This window comes from Taeniopygia guttata, chromosome 15 (genome assembly GCF_048771995.1).
Source record: "Taeniopygia guttata chromosome 15, bTaeGut7.mat, whole genome shotgun sequence".
In the NCBI taxonomy this organism is placed as follows: Eukaryota; Metazoa; Chordata; class Aves; order Passeriformes; family Estrildidae; genus Taeniopygia; species Taeniopygia guttata.
The window spans coordinates 11295965-11312662 of NC_133040.1; the positions used below are offsets into that span (position 1 = coordinate 11295965).

The following is a 16698-nucleotide window of genomic DNA, read 5'->3' on the forward strand; positions in this document are numbered from 1 at the left end:
ATAATGCATTATTTTGGCAATTTCTAACCACACCATGAATGTGTGCTGCTTTCAGACTCTGGTAAATTCAGCCTTCTAGCCCTTAGCCAAGTCTATGTACAGTTTGAAGAAATTCTGTCCCTTTCCTATCACTTCCTGTCAAAGTAGGAAAGAATGAAAAGGTAGTACTGAAATACGTGATTTAAATTGAAGGATTTCAGGCAAACAGGGGCACTCTGCCCTTACCCAGCACCTCAGACACACCAACACTTCACAGTACAACTGGATGGCAACAGAATTCTTGCCTCATGTGCAAACTGTTTCACTCCCATCACTGATCTAACACAGCCTGAACTTCAGTTCTTGGCTTGTGATCTTTTCTTCTCAGGTGCAGAGCATGTGATTGAGGCAGGGAATGAGGTCAGCTGCTCATTAAGGGCTAATTGTTATATTCCCTGAACTAAATGCCTGTAACTGCACTGGAGAGTACCAGACCTGTGCAGAACCAGAGATCACATTCTAAAATTAAAGCAGTAATGAAGGCTCATTAATAGGCAAGCAGAATCCCTCTAGGATTCTGAAGTGAGGGCCAAATATATCTCTCTACACAATCTCAACATGTGTGGCACCTCAACGTTCCACAGTCACAGTGCAGCTCTTAGCAAGATCACACACAGTAAGCCCAACACATCAGGTACTCACCAGCCTTCATCTGCACACTCTCACAACTTCTCATTTCCAGTAAGGAACCAAGTTCTCAGGAAACCAAAGCTGTGAGGATACAAATCACTTTTAACAGCCATCTCTTGGTGTTCTGAGCTGTGCCTGGACTTGTTTGCTCAAGCTGCACTCAAAGACTCATCTTGAAGTAGTTTTGGTTTCCTGCCTGTTCTAAAAGCAGAGATTATCAGGTTATCTACAAACACACTACAGAATGGTTTCAGTAGAACTGTGGCTCTCCAGTTTCCTCTTCTATGTAAATACTTTAGAGAAATGTGCAAAGACAGTGGTTTCCACCTGAAAAGAACAAGCTATTCAAAGGAACTATCAGAATGAAATGGCTGAAAAATACAGCACATATCTCATATACTCCTCATCAATTAAATGTATCCTGCCTTTAGTTTAGTAACACAACTCAATTTTCATTCTCAGCAGAGGTCTGGAATACAACTAGAAAGCTAATGCAGCTACCCAGCTTTGAGCTGGTGAATGCTGAGTTTGAGGAGAAAGCAAAGGTTTTTTTATATAAAAATAGATGCTTTGAATATCTTGCACGTTTTTTCTGTTATGAGACACGTGATGAGCTGAAATCCATTCAGTGCATCCCACAGCAATGGCAAAGATATGAAGAGGACAAAGCCTTTCGTTAATTAAAGTCATTAATGAAATATTTGCTCTCCCTGAGACGTTACACATTTGGTGAATCTGCTCACTGGAAGAGCAGGAGCAGCTTGTGCCAACCCAACTGCCACGACAGCTTTGCTTTGCTGTTCTTCCCCTACCACCTTCAAAGAACCACAACTCAGTTTGGTATTTTGGAAACTCTAAAGCCCACAGAATTCCAGAGAGAACAGACAAGCAGCTGTTTTATTTTCTTAAATGGATGAACTATTGGACTCCTCCTCTGTAAGCCATGACACACCAGAACATTTCCAAAACAGAAAATAATCTCCCTCTTTTGTTGTGCATTTTTGATACAACATCACAGAGGGATATTTACCCTTATCTGCCTTTCAGGGAGAAGCTTCTTTTCCATGTCATGTATCTGTAACAAACAGCCATTTTTCCTCCAACTGATACTCAAAACTATTTTTTTAGCTTTCTAAAAGGTCTGTGTGCTCCAGCATACCTATGGTAATAAATACAAAAGGAATTAAACTCTTGATATAAAGATTATAAAACCACATTTTGGTAAAGACTAAGGGAATCAGAACTGTAAGAAAAATAAGTAATTCCTCTTCCCACACATCAAGCCCACAGAACTGAAACAGTTTCTAGATTACCCAAAGCAGTTCACCCTTGAAATGCTGAGGTGAAAAATTTGTACATGAAGCAATTTGGCTTCAAAGGGTGAGGGAAAAAGTATTGAATTCAAAATTACCTGACAAAGCCAGGAAATATATAAACAGGACAATATGTGTATTTGCATAATTTAACATTTCTTCAGCAGTGCAAGGGAAGAGGGATTAATTCTTTTTATAGCATTTTAAATGTCAGTGCTGTACACAGAATGTAAAGTGCTTTGAGTCACTGCTGCAAAACCTTCCAGGAACATACTGAAATAAAACTAAACTGCATTTTAAAATAAATGCTCATGTACAGGCTTGAAGTGATTGCAGAGTTTAGTAAGCATTGAAAAAATTACTTTAATTCTCCACCACTGGCTCAATTCTGTACACAGACAAATCAATCAGCTACAAAAAATGTCTGGGAAGTCCAAGTTGCTTATTGTCCCAAACTTATTGTGGACAGCACAGGTAATGCCCTAGAAAAAGACAAATTAATTCAAGAAACACAGCAAAAAAAAAGTGCTGCTTTCAGCCACACTCAAGCAGCTCCCCCAGACTCAAATGGCTGCACAGAAATGAGCAAGGCCTTTCCCAAAAAGGAGTACAAACCACTCTATTTACAACTTGCCCAAGCACACTCAGCCTGGACAGAACTCAGACATTGTTTTCATCACAAACAACAGGCTCATTACACACCTCAGATTCTGATGGTGTTAGTTTTAGCAGGATTTTTTCAAAATGAAAGTTGCAAATAAAACCCAAGTCCTCTGTAACTGAAAAAGAATCAGAGTCTCTGTTCTTCTAAGAAGAGTGGCCCTAGTGGTGTGCTCAAGTGCCAAAAGAAGCAGCAGGAGGCTTTTACTGCATCCCAAACCACTGTTCTTGATCTGCCCACTGAGCTGCTTCACTGTCACTGCCTTCCAAGTCCCCCTCTTCTCCACTTCCCTCCATGTCATCCACATCTTCTTCCTGGGTAGCATCTGTTGGACTTTCCTCTTTTTCCATTTTCTGCAATCCTTCCAGTGACTTCTGATCATTTGGATCCAAACTGAAGAAAGGAAGGAAAATAAAGCATTGTCTTGAAACTTTTTTCTCTTTGTGGCCTCACTGTAAAGAGTAACAATAAAATCTCCTCCTGTTGTCTGCACTTCCTGTTTAACATCATCAAGAAGCTTATTTTAGGTGATGATGCAACTTCCCCTTGAGCTGCTGTAACACTGAGTCTTAAATCTCTTTATAAAACAGTTCTGATCCCAGAGAACACGTTTATCTAAACATCCCACTCTTCCAGAAAACTTAGTCACCTCTCCTAACAATACTAATTATAAAGCAACATGAAAGCACTAAAAATTTAAATGACTCTGACTAAATATAATCTATGCAGGCAAAAACCAGCTGACCCATTTAAACTATGCAAGTTTGCAGGAGACATAATGTGCTGGGTTTAAGGCAAACTGAAGATGTTGCAATCAAAACATGGGAATATTTAACAAAGTGACACCCTAAAATAGCATTTAGATTATGTTAAGTTGAATCATACTATTTAAATTTATCAAACAGCTCATTTTTATATGCACCTTCTAGTGTAAAAAAAAGGATCCTAAAGTCTGACTATAAAATAATTAATAACTATAAATAATTCCATGCCTTAATCCTTTTGTTAGTCAAGGAATCACAAGCCTAGTGACATATTTAGCATTAATACAGTCCCTACATTATGCACTTCTCAGTTTGAAATCTTAAGACCAACCAATTCATGAACAGGGTGTCATTTGTGTGGTTCTGTTATTTTAAGGGAGAATGATGCAAAGCCACCTCTGACTCCCATCCTAATGCATCAGTAGCTCATCTTTACTCAGTGAAACTGATTTCTGGTTCTTATGAACCTCCTGCAGTGCCAGGGTGTGCTTTACCTCAGGGCGATGCTGTACTGGTCCATGGCCTCCTGGTACTCGTTGACAGCCACCAGGAAGTCCCCCAGGATGCGGTGCAGGACACAGTCACTCTGGTTGGCCAGGGCATTCCTCAGCAAGGCAATCCCATCTTCATACTTCTGCTCCCTGCCTGTGCACAGGCAAAACTACTGCTTTAATCAACAGCTGAGACAAAGCTATAAAAAGTCACAGTGCTCATGGTCTTCCCAACACAAGGCTATTTGTTCCTCTAGACCTGTCAGTAGAGCAGTGCTCTGCTTCTTGCAGGATTAACTCTGAATAATGACTTTTTGTTGTAATAGCTGCTACATTCACAATTACATCTACTTTGAAGTCAAAACATTTTTGTTTCCAATTGTAATTAAAATGTAGTATCAGCTGCCGGATGCAATTAATTCCTGTGATTTTTCTCTCAGGATAGAACTGATGAACCCCTGGACTCTATAATCACCTCCACATCCTTCACATGGATGTAGCTCCAGAACACCTTTCCATGTACAAGGGTATTTTTAAACAAACTGACCCAGAGGAAAAAGGAACTTACTGAGAAGTTCTGCTTTCTTTACCACAGCTTTAATATAGTCAGGTCTTTGTGTGAGAGCTTTGTCCAGCAATGTTTTTGCCTTTTCCTGCGTGACTGGGTCCTCCAGGCAGACTGTGGCCAGCAGGGTGAGGGTCTGTGCATTTGCCCCCAGGGTTTTGTACACGTTGTTTGCCATCACCATGGCTTCACGGATGCTGTTGGATGCCAGGTAACACTCGATGAGACCTGGTGATGTCAGATTGGAAACACTTCAGGGTTTGAGTCAGCACCACAGGCACTCAGCCCTCCACTATTATTTGCACTTAGTAGCACTCGGGTGGTGAACAGCTGACACTCCAGTGAGCAAATACACATTGTAATTGAGAAAGTGAATCTATGCTTGTCAACACACTCATTCTAGAGATAATTGACTTGATATTTATTAATGGTCAGGCACTGAAAAAAAACTCCAACCCTAAGTACACCTAATCCAATGTTTTTGTCCAATTCCAATACTGAGAGAATTAATATTTCACCCTGACTCTTCACTACTTGAAGCTGCTGTTGAGATCAACCAGATTTAAATATTTAAACAAATATGACAAAACAAAGCTCCCAGCAGAACTAACCATCAGATAACATCCTCATCCAAAAGTGAACTGCTCCAAACGCCCAAGTTTTGCTTACCTCCAGATGAAACAAAACAAAAAAACCCCAAGAAAACCCCTTTTTAAACATCACTCTTACAAACCCACAGATTCTCTCACATCCCTCGCCTGATCACATCGTCGCTTTTGGGGTAATAATTATTTACAGGAGGGAAGAACTGCTGGGAATGCTGTCCATTCCCTGGCCCCAGCAGCAGCACGGCAGCAGCCCTGGCAGGGAGCAGCTGTGAGAGCTGCCCAGGGCTCACCCTCGTAGCAGTCGAGGCGGCAGGGCGCCAGGCGGATGGCCTCTCGGAAGTGGATGATGGCCTCCTGCACCCGGCCCATGTTGCGCAGAGCAGCTCCCTTCAGCAGCAGCGCCTGGACACTGTTGCTGTTCAGCTGGATAGCTTTGGCTCCCAAGTATAAGGCACGGGAGTATCTTTTGCTGTAGAAACTGTGACACCTACAGAAAAAGGAGAGGGATTGGAAACACACGCTGCCTGCGGTGCCTGTGCGCAGTCGTGGGGGTTTTGAACTTCTTGTATTCCAAGTTAAGAAAATAACTTCTTCAGAAATTTAAGAACACCCAGTATAGATATTAAAACTGTTACTATTTAATATATTGCCCGGGTGTGTAACTCTAAATTTCACATACAGAAAATAACCACAATAGATATTTACAGAGAGTTACCCAAGAACACAACAGACAGCATAGAAAAGCACCTTCTGAACAAAACAAGCTGAAACCACTGTGTCAGCTGTAACCCACCACATTCAGCACATGGAGAGCTGAAGTGAGAAAAAAAAGAATACAACTCACCCAGACACCACCCAGGGCTCTGCATGTTGGTCAGAAATATTGAAGAGCCGGCAGCCCAAGTTCTCCACATCCTCCAGCCGCCCCTCGCGTGCCAGTAAATAACCATAAACATCCATTCCTAAAGAGACACGTTGGAGGATCAATCCTCAAGAAACAGAAAGCCCATTCACAAGAAAAAAAAGCCACAAAAACCACAAACACCTACTTTAAACTGTGCAACTACCTAGAAGGGTTCAAGACATGCAGCTTCTGAATCTCAATTCTGAACTGAAAGCTGGGTAAACAATATAAAATATTCCACTGCGTGTAGCTGTTACTCTTCAGGTCAACCTTCTCTCAGGATTTACTCACCTTTTATTAGGTAAGGATCCAGCATTTGTGCTTGTTCAAATTTTAGGATAGAGTTTTTATTGTCTCCAGCTCTGAAGTATAGGTCTGCTAAGCTCCCCAGCAAGTCCACATTATCCCTCAGCAATGACTTCTTCTCTAAAGAGCTTAAAGGGAAAAGAATGCCTGTTATTTATAAATGACATTTTGAGTACCATTATATATAAGAATTTATATCTGATTTGATTGCACCACGCTCTTCCAGCTCTTACCAAATGGTGTTTATTGCTCTGGTGTTGTCTCCAGTATGCACAAAGGCATATGCCTTGATCCACACGGAGAGCCAATCCAAGTTGGGAATGCTCTGGATTATGTTGATGGTCATGGAGGCCACTTCTGCTCCCTTCACCGACAGCGAGAGCAAGCCTGTTTAAAGGGGTTCATACGTCAGCTTCAACCACCCAAAACTGCTTTTGATATAAAGCTTGATATCAAACTGCTTTTGATAAATTGTCTGAGCAGCAGAAACTCCGTCCCTTGACAAAGAGCTGGTCACAGGGCTTGCTACAATTTCTACAGGTGGGTATGACATGCAAATGCACAACAGTTAGAAAAGTGTAATTAAAATTTTAACAGGGCTGAGCACTGCAGTGCTGACAGAGTGCAGACACCCACCTAGGATGGCATCCAGGGCCAAGGGACACTGCCTCAGCACCTCTTTGTAGCTCGTCACCGAGGAGCGCTCCTGGCCTGCCTTCTTGTAGAGATTTGCCAGCATCATATTGATCTGCAGACAACAGAAATGTGGGGACAGTCGAGTGTGAGGAAGGACAAAGAATCACTAAGAAAGGTCACAACTCTGTCTTCAAGCCTGCCTGCCTCTGTTCTGGGCAGAAGACAAAATAACCTGAGTTTCTGAGAACACTCCAAGGTACCATATAGTACAAAATGGAAACTGTGGCTTCTTTCTGAGTACAGAAATAAAATCTACATCTTTTGTATGTGCACTGTGCACCTTGAAATGTGTGTTTTGCATCAAAGAAGTCAAAAGATGGGCAAGTACATGATTCCAAGAAGGATCTGTACATCCATTAATCAGTCCCTTCCAGGAATCCCTCTGTGTCCATGCAAGTGTTTGAATTAGCTTAGCAAGTCAGAGAAAGTTTCCATTCAGCTTCTGAATGGAGCCATGATTGACCAAAGAAAAGAAATTATCTGAGCTGGTTTCTGCTGCAGCATTTTCATTTGCTGGTCTATAGAGGGAAAAAGTTTGCTTTTCCCAATCTTTTATTCTTTTTCTGTTCTGCAGGTTGGTCAGAACACTCAGACATTAACTGGAGTTTAAGCCATGTACACTTTTAGGACAATTTAACATTAAACACAGTTGACTGATCTGATGTGTTAATCTTTTAAGCTCTTCTGAGTAACAGAGCCAGTGAGCAAAGACTCCACAGATTTGGCACTGCAGACACAAAGGGATCTAAATATTTAACATTATCTAAACTGTTGTTGAAAAGGATTAAAAGATTTTAAAAGATGGAGCACTAGCAAACCTTCTACTTGCCAAATCTCCAGCCTTTCAAGGATTTGGCACTGTTCCAAATATACAAGAAGTTAATAAAGATGCACAAAACATTTAATTCCTTAATTTTTTTTTTCTTTAAATTCTTTCTAGCAGAGAAAATACAAAAATGGTATTATTTTAAAGAAAAGGGTCCAAATCAGCTAATTTAAGATTAGGAAATGCTACCAAACAATATTTAACTAATGAAAAAGACATAATGCCATTAAACCTACATAATATGTTCTGCCCTATATACACTGACCACGAGGCTGTGACAAAAACCTGCCAGAATTCACCTTTGGAGTTCTCTGCCTGGAAGGAATCCCATCAAGAATAGCAATGGCATCTTTATCTTGCTTCAGCATTGTGTAACATTCAGCCATTTTGTATTTCACTTCAATTTCTGATGGTAAACACTGAAACAAAAAATAAAATATTTAAATATGATGTTGGTTCAATCAGGTATGAAAATTTTCATAAGGTTTCCTCATAAATATTTATACTGTGCTTAAAAATATCTGGTGCATGTAAGTTAACACTGCAACTCACAGCTAGTTCATATTATTCCTGTATTCAAATTAAAACTATGAAGTACACATACAGAAAAATTTCATGCTGGAGATCATTTTAAGTTTTGCATTAGAAAGCAAATATACCACAGATATTATCCCACTAATTAGCCTTAAATGTCAGGTTTATTTGATAAATGAACAATCTAAGGTGGTTAAAAGACATGTAAAGGTGATGCTCAGGGATGTGGTTAGTGATGCACTTGGCAGGGATTCAGCCTCAAGGATCTTTTCCAGTGAAAATTGAGTAAGCAACATGAAATGGAAGGGAGAACGTGATCACTTGATGCAGCACGTTATCAATTATTAATTATCAATTAATAATTATTATCAATTCTTAAATACCTGGCTTTGGGGTGTGGATGCAGCATTCCCAGTAGAAGGCCTGACTTTGGAGGTTTTACTTAAGGCTTTTTTCTGCTGTAAGGCCATGGTGTACTTGCTGACAGCATTCCTGTACTCCTTGTCATGGAAGAGGGAATCTGCATGATAGACAAGGAGCTGGTACTTCTGAGAGGGAGAGAACAGCTCCCTGCAAGAAATACAGACAGAGAGGCTGAGATCAGACGGCTGCAAAAGAATCCAGACCTTACAGATCCAAAGTATTTGTAGCTTTGGTTTGTCTGGCTTCACTTGAAACTGCTGCAGCTCCTTCACTGCACTGAAGGACCACTGAGTAACAGCACTGACTCCTCACACAGGGCTTATCTCACCAATTTCTTTTATCTGTAAACAAACAAACCCAACAGCCACTCCTGACACCTCAGCAGCAACAGCAGCTCAATGTTTGGCTGCTTGGCCACTGCCCTCATCCTTTCTCTAACAAGCCACGGGCTGTAAACATCCATTACACTGCACCAACTTTCTCCTAGGATTCATTCACCTTTTATTAGGTAAGGATCCAGCATTTTGCCAGTTCAGATTTCAGAACAGAGTTTTGTTTGAATTCAAGTTTAAAAGAACAGTGTTTTGTTTGGACTCAGGTTTAGAAGGCAACCCAGCCTGTACAGCTGTTCTGGTCCTAATCCCTGTTCCTACATTATAAAAACCCCTAATATAATATTATTCTGTGTGCAGAACAAATGACCCAACTGTGGCCTTCCAGGACCTGAAGGGAGCCAACAAAAAGCATGGAGAGAGACAATTTGCAAAGGCCTGGAGTGCCAGGACAAGGGGGAATGGCTTCACACTGACAGAGGGCAGCTTTAGATTGGGTATTAGTAAAAATTTTTCCTTGTGAGAGTGGGAAGGCCCTGGCAAAAGTCGCCCAGAGAAGCTGTGGCACACCTTGGAAGTGTCCAAGGCCAGGCTGGACAGGGCTTGGAGCAACCTGGGATAGTGGAAGATGTCCCTGCCTAAGGCAGGAGGGGTGAAACAAAACAATCTTCAAGGTTCCTTCCTTGCTGATTCTGTGGTTCTCTGCCAGGGCACCCCAAAGGGACGGTGATGCTGATACCCGGACAGAGGCGGGCTCCATCCCCGGCAGGGACAGGGACAGAGGAGGGACAGGGACAGGACAGGGCCAGCCCAGGAGCGGCCCCGCTCCCTCACGCCCCTCACGCCCCTCACGCCCGCTGCCGGCGGGGCACTCACGGGTTGTTGCCGCTCATGGTGAGGAGCAGCCCGCTGAGCAGCCGCACGTTGGAGTGCAGCCCGGCGGCCGCCATCTCGCGCACGTGCTCCACCACACTCATGCTGCCGCCGGCGGGGCGGAGGGGACGGGACGGGGCGAGGGAAGAACCGGGAGAGACCCCGAGAGAAGAACCGGACCCGGAGCCGCCGCCGCTCCAAAATGGCGCCTCGCAGGGGTCCTCGCGCGCCGCCGCCCGCAGGCGGCCGAGGCGCTGCCTGCGCGGCCCGGCAGGCGCGCGTGGGGCAGCCCGCGCCGAGGGGTCCTGGCGGCGGCGGGAGCGGGGAGCGGGGCCGTGAGGGGCCGTGAGGGGCCACGCTCTGCCGCCGGGTGTAAGGAACAAAAGAGCCTTCCTGCTTCCCGTGGCAATACTGGGGCACTAGCTAGGTACTGATATGGAAATGTAAGTTAGCTAATTGCTCTGTTTGTTTTCTCTAAACTGCGCCCCCCCCCCACGCTGCCATTCTAAGACGGAAACCCTGCGAGCGTGTTATCGGGGATAAGGACACCCCTGAATGGAAAACGAAACACAGTAGAGGGGGCTGGACAGGTACGGTTCGCTGGCTGAGGAAGAGGGAACCACATCCTTGATCGACGTTTGACCTGTCACCATCGCCTACAGAAGACTAGACTGGACTGGGCTGTGGGAAGCAGCAATAAAGAGGCAAGATTTTTCTGGTGTTACCAGGAGGAAAGGACAGTCTGCTGAGGAGGACTTCAGATGCAGACTGGATACCTCTTCACCCTTCAGCTGCCAGTGTGCCACGGAGACTTCAGGGCGGACTCTGCAGCCTTCTCCCCCTTTGGCCACCTGGAAAAAGCTACAACAGCAGGGGCGAGTTCCGTGTCGAGACCTCTGCCCAGCTGATCTTTTTAATCAAGAGCTGGACATTAATAAAGGCATAAGCCCTGTTCATTTCACCAGACACACACTGTCTGTGCCTCCATAGCTCCCGAGTCCACCCCTTGTCCTTCTGCCAATACGCTCATGGTTGGAGAAAAACCTTTCAAAACCTCTATTTCTTCTGGGAAATGCCTCACTAGGCCTTCCTTTAACTACAAGGATAGACTGAGAGATGAACAATAAACTTTATTTTCCCACCTTTGTTACAGAAACATTTTAAAACATGGACTACGCTATTCCTGAAAATGGAATAAGTGAGAACTTTCAGTTTGGACATGCCATCACTGCTATTGGGAAAGGAACACAGTTCTCAGCAGACAAATCCAGCAGGCAGCAAAACATCAGCACTGGGCTTCAGGTAACACGTAAAGTGTGTTAGTGCTGTGTGGTGACTGTGACACGAGTCCTGCCATTGAGAGACAAAACCTGAATAAACTAAAAGTGAATTTGTATTCTTCCAGAAATCCTCAGGACAGCCACTTTTTACCGTTTGTGAGTGTTTGAATGCACCATCAGAAGGCAGCCACAGACCCAGCTCTGTGGGATCTGTGTTACCCTGTAAAGGCATTTTGGGAGCACAGCTCTGAGGAGACAGACTGCTGAACAAACAGGTAAATAGCTACAAACTGCAGGCCCTGCACTAATCCCAGTTTTCAGTGAGAATGATTCACTTCCTACTGATTAATGTTACACAGTAGTCATGGATTCACAGAATGCTTTGGGTTGGAAGAGACCTTAAAAATAATCTCATTCCACCCATGGGCAGGGACACCTTCCACTATCCCAAGTTGCTCCCAACTCCCATCCAACCTGTCCTTAAACACTTGCAGGGATGGGGCAGCCGCAGCTTCTCTGGGCACCCTGTGCCAGGGCCTCCCCACCCTCACAGGGAAGATTTTTTTCCAGAATCCAATCTAATCCTGCTCTCTGCCAGTTCAAAGCCACTCCCCCTTGTCCTGGCACTCCAGGCTCTTGTTGGCTCCCCTCACGTCCTGGAAGGCCACAATTAGGGCACCCCAAAGCCTTTCACCAAGAAGAAAAAACCTCTTTGATTTCTTTGAAGGCTGTCCATAAGACACACAGTAGTTACCACGTTCATTACAAGCAAATTTTATTGAAAACAAGGTAAAAATCACTGCACTGGACAACACAGCGTGAGAGGTCTGTTTTCCCTGGACACACGACACCCAGACTCCAGCCAGCAGAGCAATGACACAGCTCCCCTGCCCCACAGCCAAGCCCACTTCTTCTCTTAAATACAAGCCCTGTTTTAAATGCTGTAGCCACGACTACAAAGCACCTTGCATCTGAAACAGCACGTTAGAAATCACTTATTAAGCACCAGCTTAATAATATTTGCTTACACAACTTATCTTTTAGTTCTCCCTCTATCACTCATTGACAGGTTTGGTTTTTTCTTTTTTTTTTTTTTTTTTAACTTCATAAGCACTTAATTCTTTCTTGGTACAAAATGTATCCAAAACAAAGGCAAAAGACTCAAACATCTTGCTGTGGAAATGCTTAAAGTTGTTGCCACTTTGCTTCACTGCCCAGGGCCTGAGAGACTCTTGTTCATGAACTGCCTCTTCACAAAGCAGATCCACCACTGCAGAAGGAAGTACAGAGTCAGAAATCAGAAGTGGTTTCCACTGACTTTAAAGTATTCAATCTCTGACACACCACAAATATTTTACACATAGTTTTACATACTGGTTTCTACTTGAATTGAGGTGAACAAGACAACAGGAACGGACACAATGAGTTCATATTACAGGACTCTGAATTAAAATGGGAAATTCTACTTTGTCTTATTTTACTTTTAATGTATTTTATCATAAATGAGGGATGCATCAGGAAGCTATGCCTTTGAAAGTAAATTAGCCTAAGTGGTTTTGACATTAAATGCAGTCACATTTGCACATGAAACGTGAACACTCAGGAGGTGACTCATTCATTGATTAGCGATTTTTTCAATCTGGACATGGGGCAAAACAACCGACTTCAAAGCAGCTCTCACATCAGAGCTGCTGGGGAAGAGAAACAGCACCTCTCCTGCTTGTGAACTCCATTTGCAACCCCAGCCACGAGCAGGTGTGCAGTGCTTTGAAGAGCTGAACCAGACACCTCTTATTACTGCCCTGCTTTTGAAAGCAACCCAAAGTGGCATTCACTGTCATATCACATTAGATTAAATTTATTGATAACTTGCAGCTGCCATTTCACTGCAGAATCAGACAGGCCTGGCTGAAGTTTCTCACCCCCTCATCTCACTTCTCACGTGGCTGAACAAACTCCCCCAACCTCTCACTAACTCTGTGCTGATGCCACCAAAGTCTCACCTTGCTTGGCTTGTCGCTCTGAGGATCAAACACTTTGTCACAAAGGCGAAGGCCGGTTTCTTGCCTCAGCTGCTGCAGGTAGGCCCTCATCACCTCTGAAAGCAGCACAGCAAAACCAAGCTAAACTGGGCAGCACCAACCCAAACTGGATTTAACACGGACACATCAGACACCACTGCTTAAAGCAGACAGGAAGTTTCACATCTGCAGGCACTCCCAGCTGGCTGAGTTGATTAGCTCGATTTATCTATAGAACCAGGGGAATCCTCAAGGTCAGAAAATCCAGCTTGTGCTGCCTTCAGAAGACAGACTGCAGATTTAGAAGATTTAGGTTTACAGTAATTTTTTCTAACTGCAGTCACAAAAGGGAAGTTAATAAAGTGTGACCCTCAGAGGCCCTGGGTCAGCCTTACCTTCCTCCTGCTTGTTGGCAGGTTTGGCATAAATGGCGTTCAGTGGAAAGCCAGGCTCCCCTGGGATTGGGAAGTTAGTGATTCCTAGTGTGTACATTTCCTTCTCCCCCTGGCCTTTGGAGTTGCACTGGAAGAACCAGGCAAACAATGGGTTAGCAGTTATGAACAAAAACTGACACAGCATTAGACCCAAATATTTTACAAATCTGGAATATGAAAACTCATCAAGAACAACACAGCACATCCACAGCCTTGAGGTATTGGAGGCTCTGACAACTGGAACTGGGGTGAACAAGATAATCTGTTCCCCTGGAAGGAGACTATCAGGAAATCCTTTCCTTAGAACAATCCTCAGAACAGACTGTTTCCCACCTGCACAGGAATTCAGTTTTCTTACCTTTTGCAGCTTTTTCAGGCACTCAGAAATGTAGAGGGTCACATAGATCAATGTTCTGTCAGCTTCATTCTGCAAAACAAGAGCAGGAACTCTTAGATGACATGACTTTGTGGAACTGATAAAGTCTGAAACAGGAATTAATTCAAGCCATTTTGGGCTATAGTTTCCCCATGAGAGAGAGATTTGCAATTCATGACATTTACCCAACTTTAAAGATTAAGTGGAAGGGGAGTTTTTGTGATCTTAAAATTACTTCCTTGAAAGTAAATTTATATTCACAGAACCAACCCGCCAAAGAACTAGAATATGCTCAGTATCTCAAAAAATTACCTTAATTTCATAATTTTTGAAGAAAACATTAGCTTTGAAGTAGTAGATGGCTTCATCTATAATATCTGTGTCCTTAGCTATAAAGAAGAGATATAGTTAAGCAGTGCTCTGTTACACTACATTTGTCATAACTTTTACTCATTGAAATACATAAATAAGGATTACTGCAAGAGCAAAACCATGGTATTTACAAAAAGCAGAAGTCAGCACCACGTAACAGAAAACTTCTGAAACACCATGAGTTCAGACTGTAATATTTAAGCTTCCTACTCCCTTCTCCTTCCCCTCTGATATGTCACTTCAGAAATAGCAGCAATTCAGCAGTTCCTCACTTTTCTACCACTTTTGAGTAACTCATCAGAGTTTTAACATCATAAAATGATAGAAAAAAAGGTTTTGGAGAAAGCACAATCACTCAGATTCCATTATCCTTTTCAAATAAAGGAGGGGAGCAGAACACAGTGACAATCTGACCTTTGTTACCATCCAACATTACTGAAACAGCAACCAGAGGCTTGGATTACTGAAACCACTAACTCAGCACAACACACAGCACAATTATCTGTGCATAATTATTTTCTACGATTTGCACAGTTGAAGTAGTTGAAAACTTTCCTCCTCTCTAAACTGCAAAACTTTCTATTTTCCACCAGTGACTCTTCTCGTCACTCTTGCTGGGGTTGGCTTAGAGCAACCCCTGAGGTGATGAGCTACATCCAGTAATTCAGAGATTATTATAATCTTACTTTCTCGAGGTGCTGGGCCCTTGAACTGGCTTCTGATGGGTAACAGTGCCATGTTCCCAATCAGCTTGGTGTCTGAGTCCATTAAAGTGGAGTGGTAAGCCTAGAGACAGGGAGAGCTGGTTATTGATCCTACTGAAAATGGACATTTCCATATCCAATCACGTGTCTTCATCAAACAGGAGTCACAGCCTACTTCATTATGATGCTTCCAGCATTTTTTCCTTGCACAAACAATTGCTATTTTCTGTTTGGTCCAGATCTTAGTGCCATTCTGGTGAAGACCAGGAAAGCACCAGGAGATGGGATAAAATCTGTGTTGTTGGTCTGCAGGCACAGGTCATCCCCAGGCTGCCTCATCCTGTTACCCCATCCTGGCAGCACCAAGGGGTAACAGCCCTGCTCACCTGCCTGAGTTTTGGGGCATTGCACTGAAAGTTAGTTGGTCATTAAAAAATAGGTAATTTATTTCCATGTCTGGCTATTAATAGTAGATAATTATAAATAAAGGCAGGCTTAGTGCAGTAAAAAAAAAAAAACAAAAAAAACCAAAAAAACAAAAGTGATTTAAGTGACAAACAAACCAGCTTTCTGCATACACAAATTCTCCCTGAAAAACTGATTTTAAACAACTAATGAGTTTAGTTTAGTTGTAGGCACTTTCCAAGGTGCTGTGCAGGCCACTGGGAATCCCTCATCTCACAACCCATCCTTTGTGGGGGGCAGAGGAGGATGTGACTGGGAGAGGCTGGATGTATAAAAAGCAGTTTATTTCACTGAGAAGCGGCGTGAACAAAGCCAGAGCAAAGCCCTGCTGTGACCGCCCTCTCCCCCGCTGCTGCCGGATCCCTGACAGGGGGGGGAGGAGGAGGAGGAGGAAGAGGAGGAAGAGGAGGAGGAGGAAGGCGCTGCCTTGCAGCAGCCTCCCATGAAGAGCCATCCCCGCTCTCAGCAGCGCTCCCCGCAGCTGCAGCCCCTCGTTCCCCCGCAGCGAGCAGAGCCCCTTCCCCGGCCCGGGATCGCCCCCGCCGCCCCCGGCCCGGCCCCGCCGCCGCCTCCCCGGGCGCGGAGCCGCTCACCGGCATCTCCAAGGGCAGCAGGCGGCTCGGCGGGGCCGGGCGGGAGCGGAGCGGGGCGAACCGGGCAGGACAGCGGGCACAGAGCTTCCTCCTCCGCCTACGCTGCAGGAAATGAGGCAGCGGCAGAGGCGGTGCGAGGAGGGGAAGCGGCAGCCGCGCACCGCCCCGGAGGCAGCGCACCGGGAAGGGCTCTCGGGAGGCAGCGCTTTTGTGGGGCACTGCCCGTACGGGGAACGGCCACGGAGAGGCACTGCTCTCCCAGGGCACTGCGGTACCGGAGGGATCCCGGGAGGCAGCGCTTTTGTGGGGCACCGCCCGCTCGGGGAAGGGGTTCCGCGATGCTTCGCTCGCCGCTGGTTTTCTTCATGTGCGTTTCCAGCACAGGCACTTCGTGCAAGGAAGACTAAAAGGGGTCCAAAGCGCTGTGCTCACAGGGATACACTATTTTAGGGTGCACACTCAAATTGCTATCAAGCCCTTACCTTCCC

General features: G+C 44.4%; 2 protein-coding genes and 1 long non-coding RNA gene across 3 annotated transcripts; 1 reads left to right on the plus strand and 2 right to left on the minus strand.

Moving 5' to 3' along the window:
- Window positions 1-1538: 1538 nt before the first annotated feature.
- Window positions 1539-10198, minus strand: ANAPC7 (anaphase promoting complex subunit 7). The gene is made up of 11 exons (XM_002192395.7): window positions 9969-10198; window positions 8721-8907; window positions 8103-8222; window positions 6918-7029; window positions 6515-6668; window positions 6267-6409; window positions 5916-6033; window positions 5362-5558; window positions 4467-4691; window positions 3902-4052; window positions 1539-3036 (listed from the first exon to the last, which is right to left on the minus strand). The coding sequence occupies exons 1-11, from the start codon at window positions 10067-10069 to the stop codon at window positions 2847-2849; spliced, it is 1698 nt and encodes a 565-aa protein (XP_002192431.1). The 5' UTR covers window positions 10070-10198; the 3' UTR covers window positions 1539-2846.
- A 76-nt stretch (window positions 10199-10274) lies between these two features.
- LOC116809019 (uncharacterized) lies at window positions 10275-12710 on the plus strand. Its single transcript, XR_012058437.1, has 2 exons — window positions 10275-11267; window positions 11371-12710. It is a non-coding gene; the product is annotated as an uncharacterized lncRNA (long non-coding RNA).
- On the minus strand, window positions 12004-16369 carry ARPC3 (actin related protein 2/3 complex subunit 3). The gene is given in 7 exon segments (NM_001245219.1): window positions 12004-12515; window positions 13249-13343; window positions 13662-13788; window positions 14059-14127; window positions 14389-14465; window positions 15135-15234; window positions 16211-16369. Coding segments are annotated over 7 exon segments (537 nt in total). The 5' UTR covers window positions 16217-16369; the 3' UTR covers window positions 12004-12452.
- Between the last annotated feature and the right edge of the window lie 329 nt (window positions 16370-16698).

Excerpts from the sequence above, each read along its gene's own strand:
- ANAPC7 (XM_002192395.7), bottom strand. The coding sequence starts at position 10,069 with ATGAGTGTGGTGGAGCACGTGCGCGAGATGGCGGCCGCCGGGCTGCAC. Across the intron at positions 6,669-6,917 it reads GGCCCTGGATGCCATCCTAG|GCTTGCTCTCGCTGTCGGTG; the intron begins GTGGGTGTCTGC and ends CCCTTTAAACAG. Across the intron at positions 6,034-6,266 it reads GGATCCTTACCTAATAAAAG|GAATGGATGTTTATGGTTAT; the intron begins GTGAGTAAATCC and ends GTGTCTCTTTAG.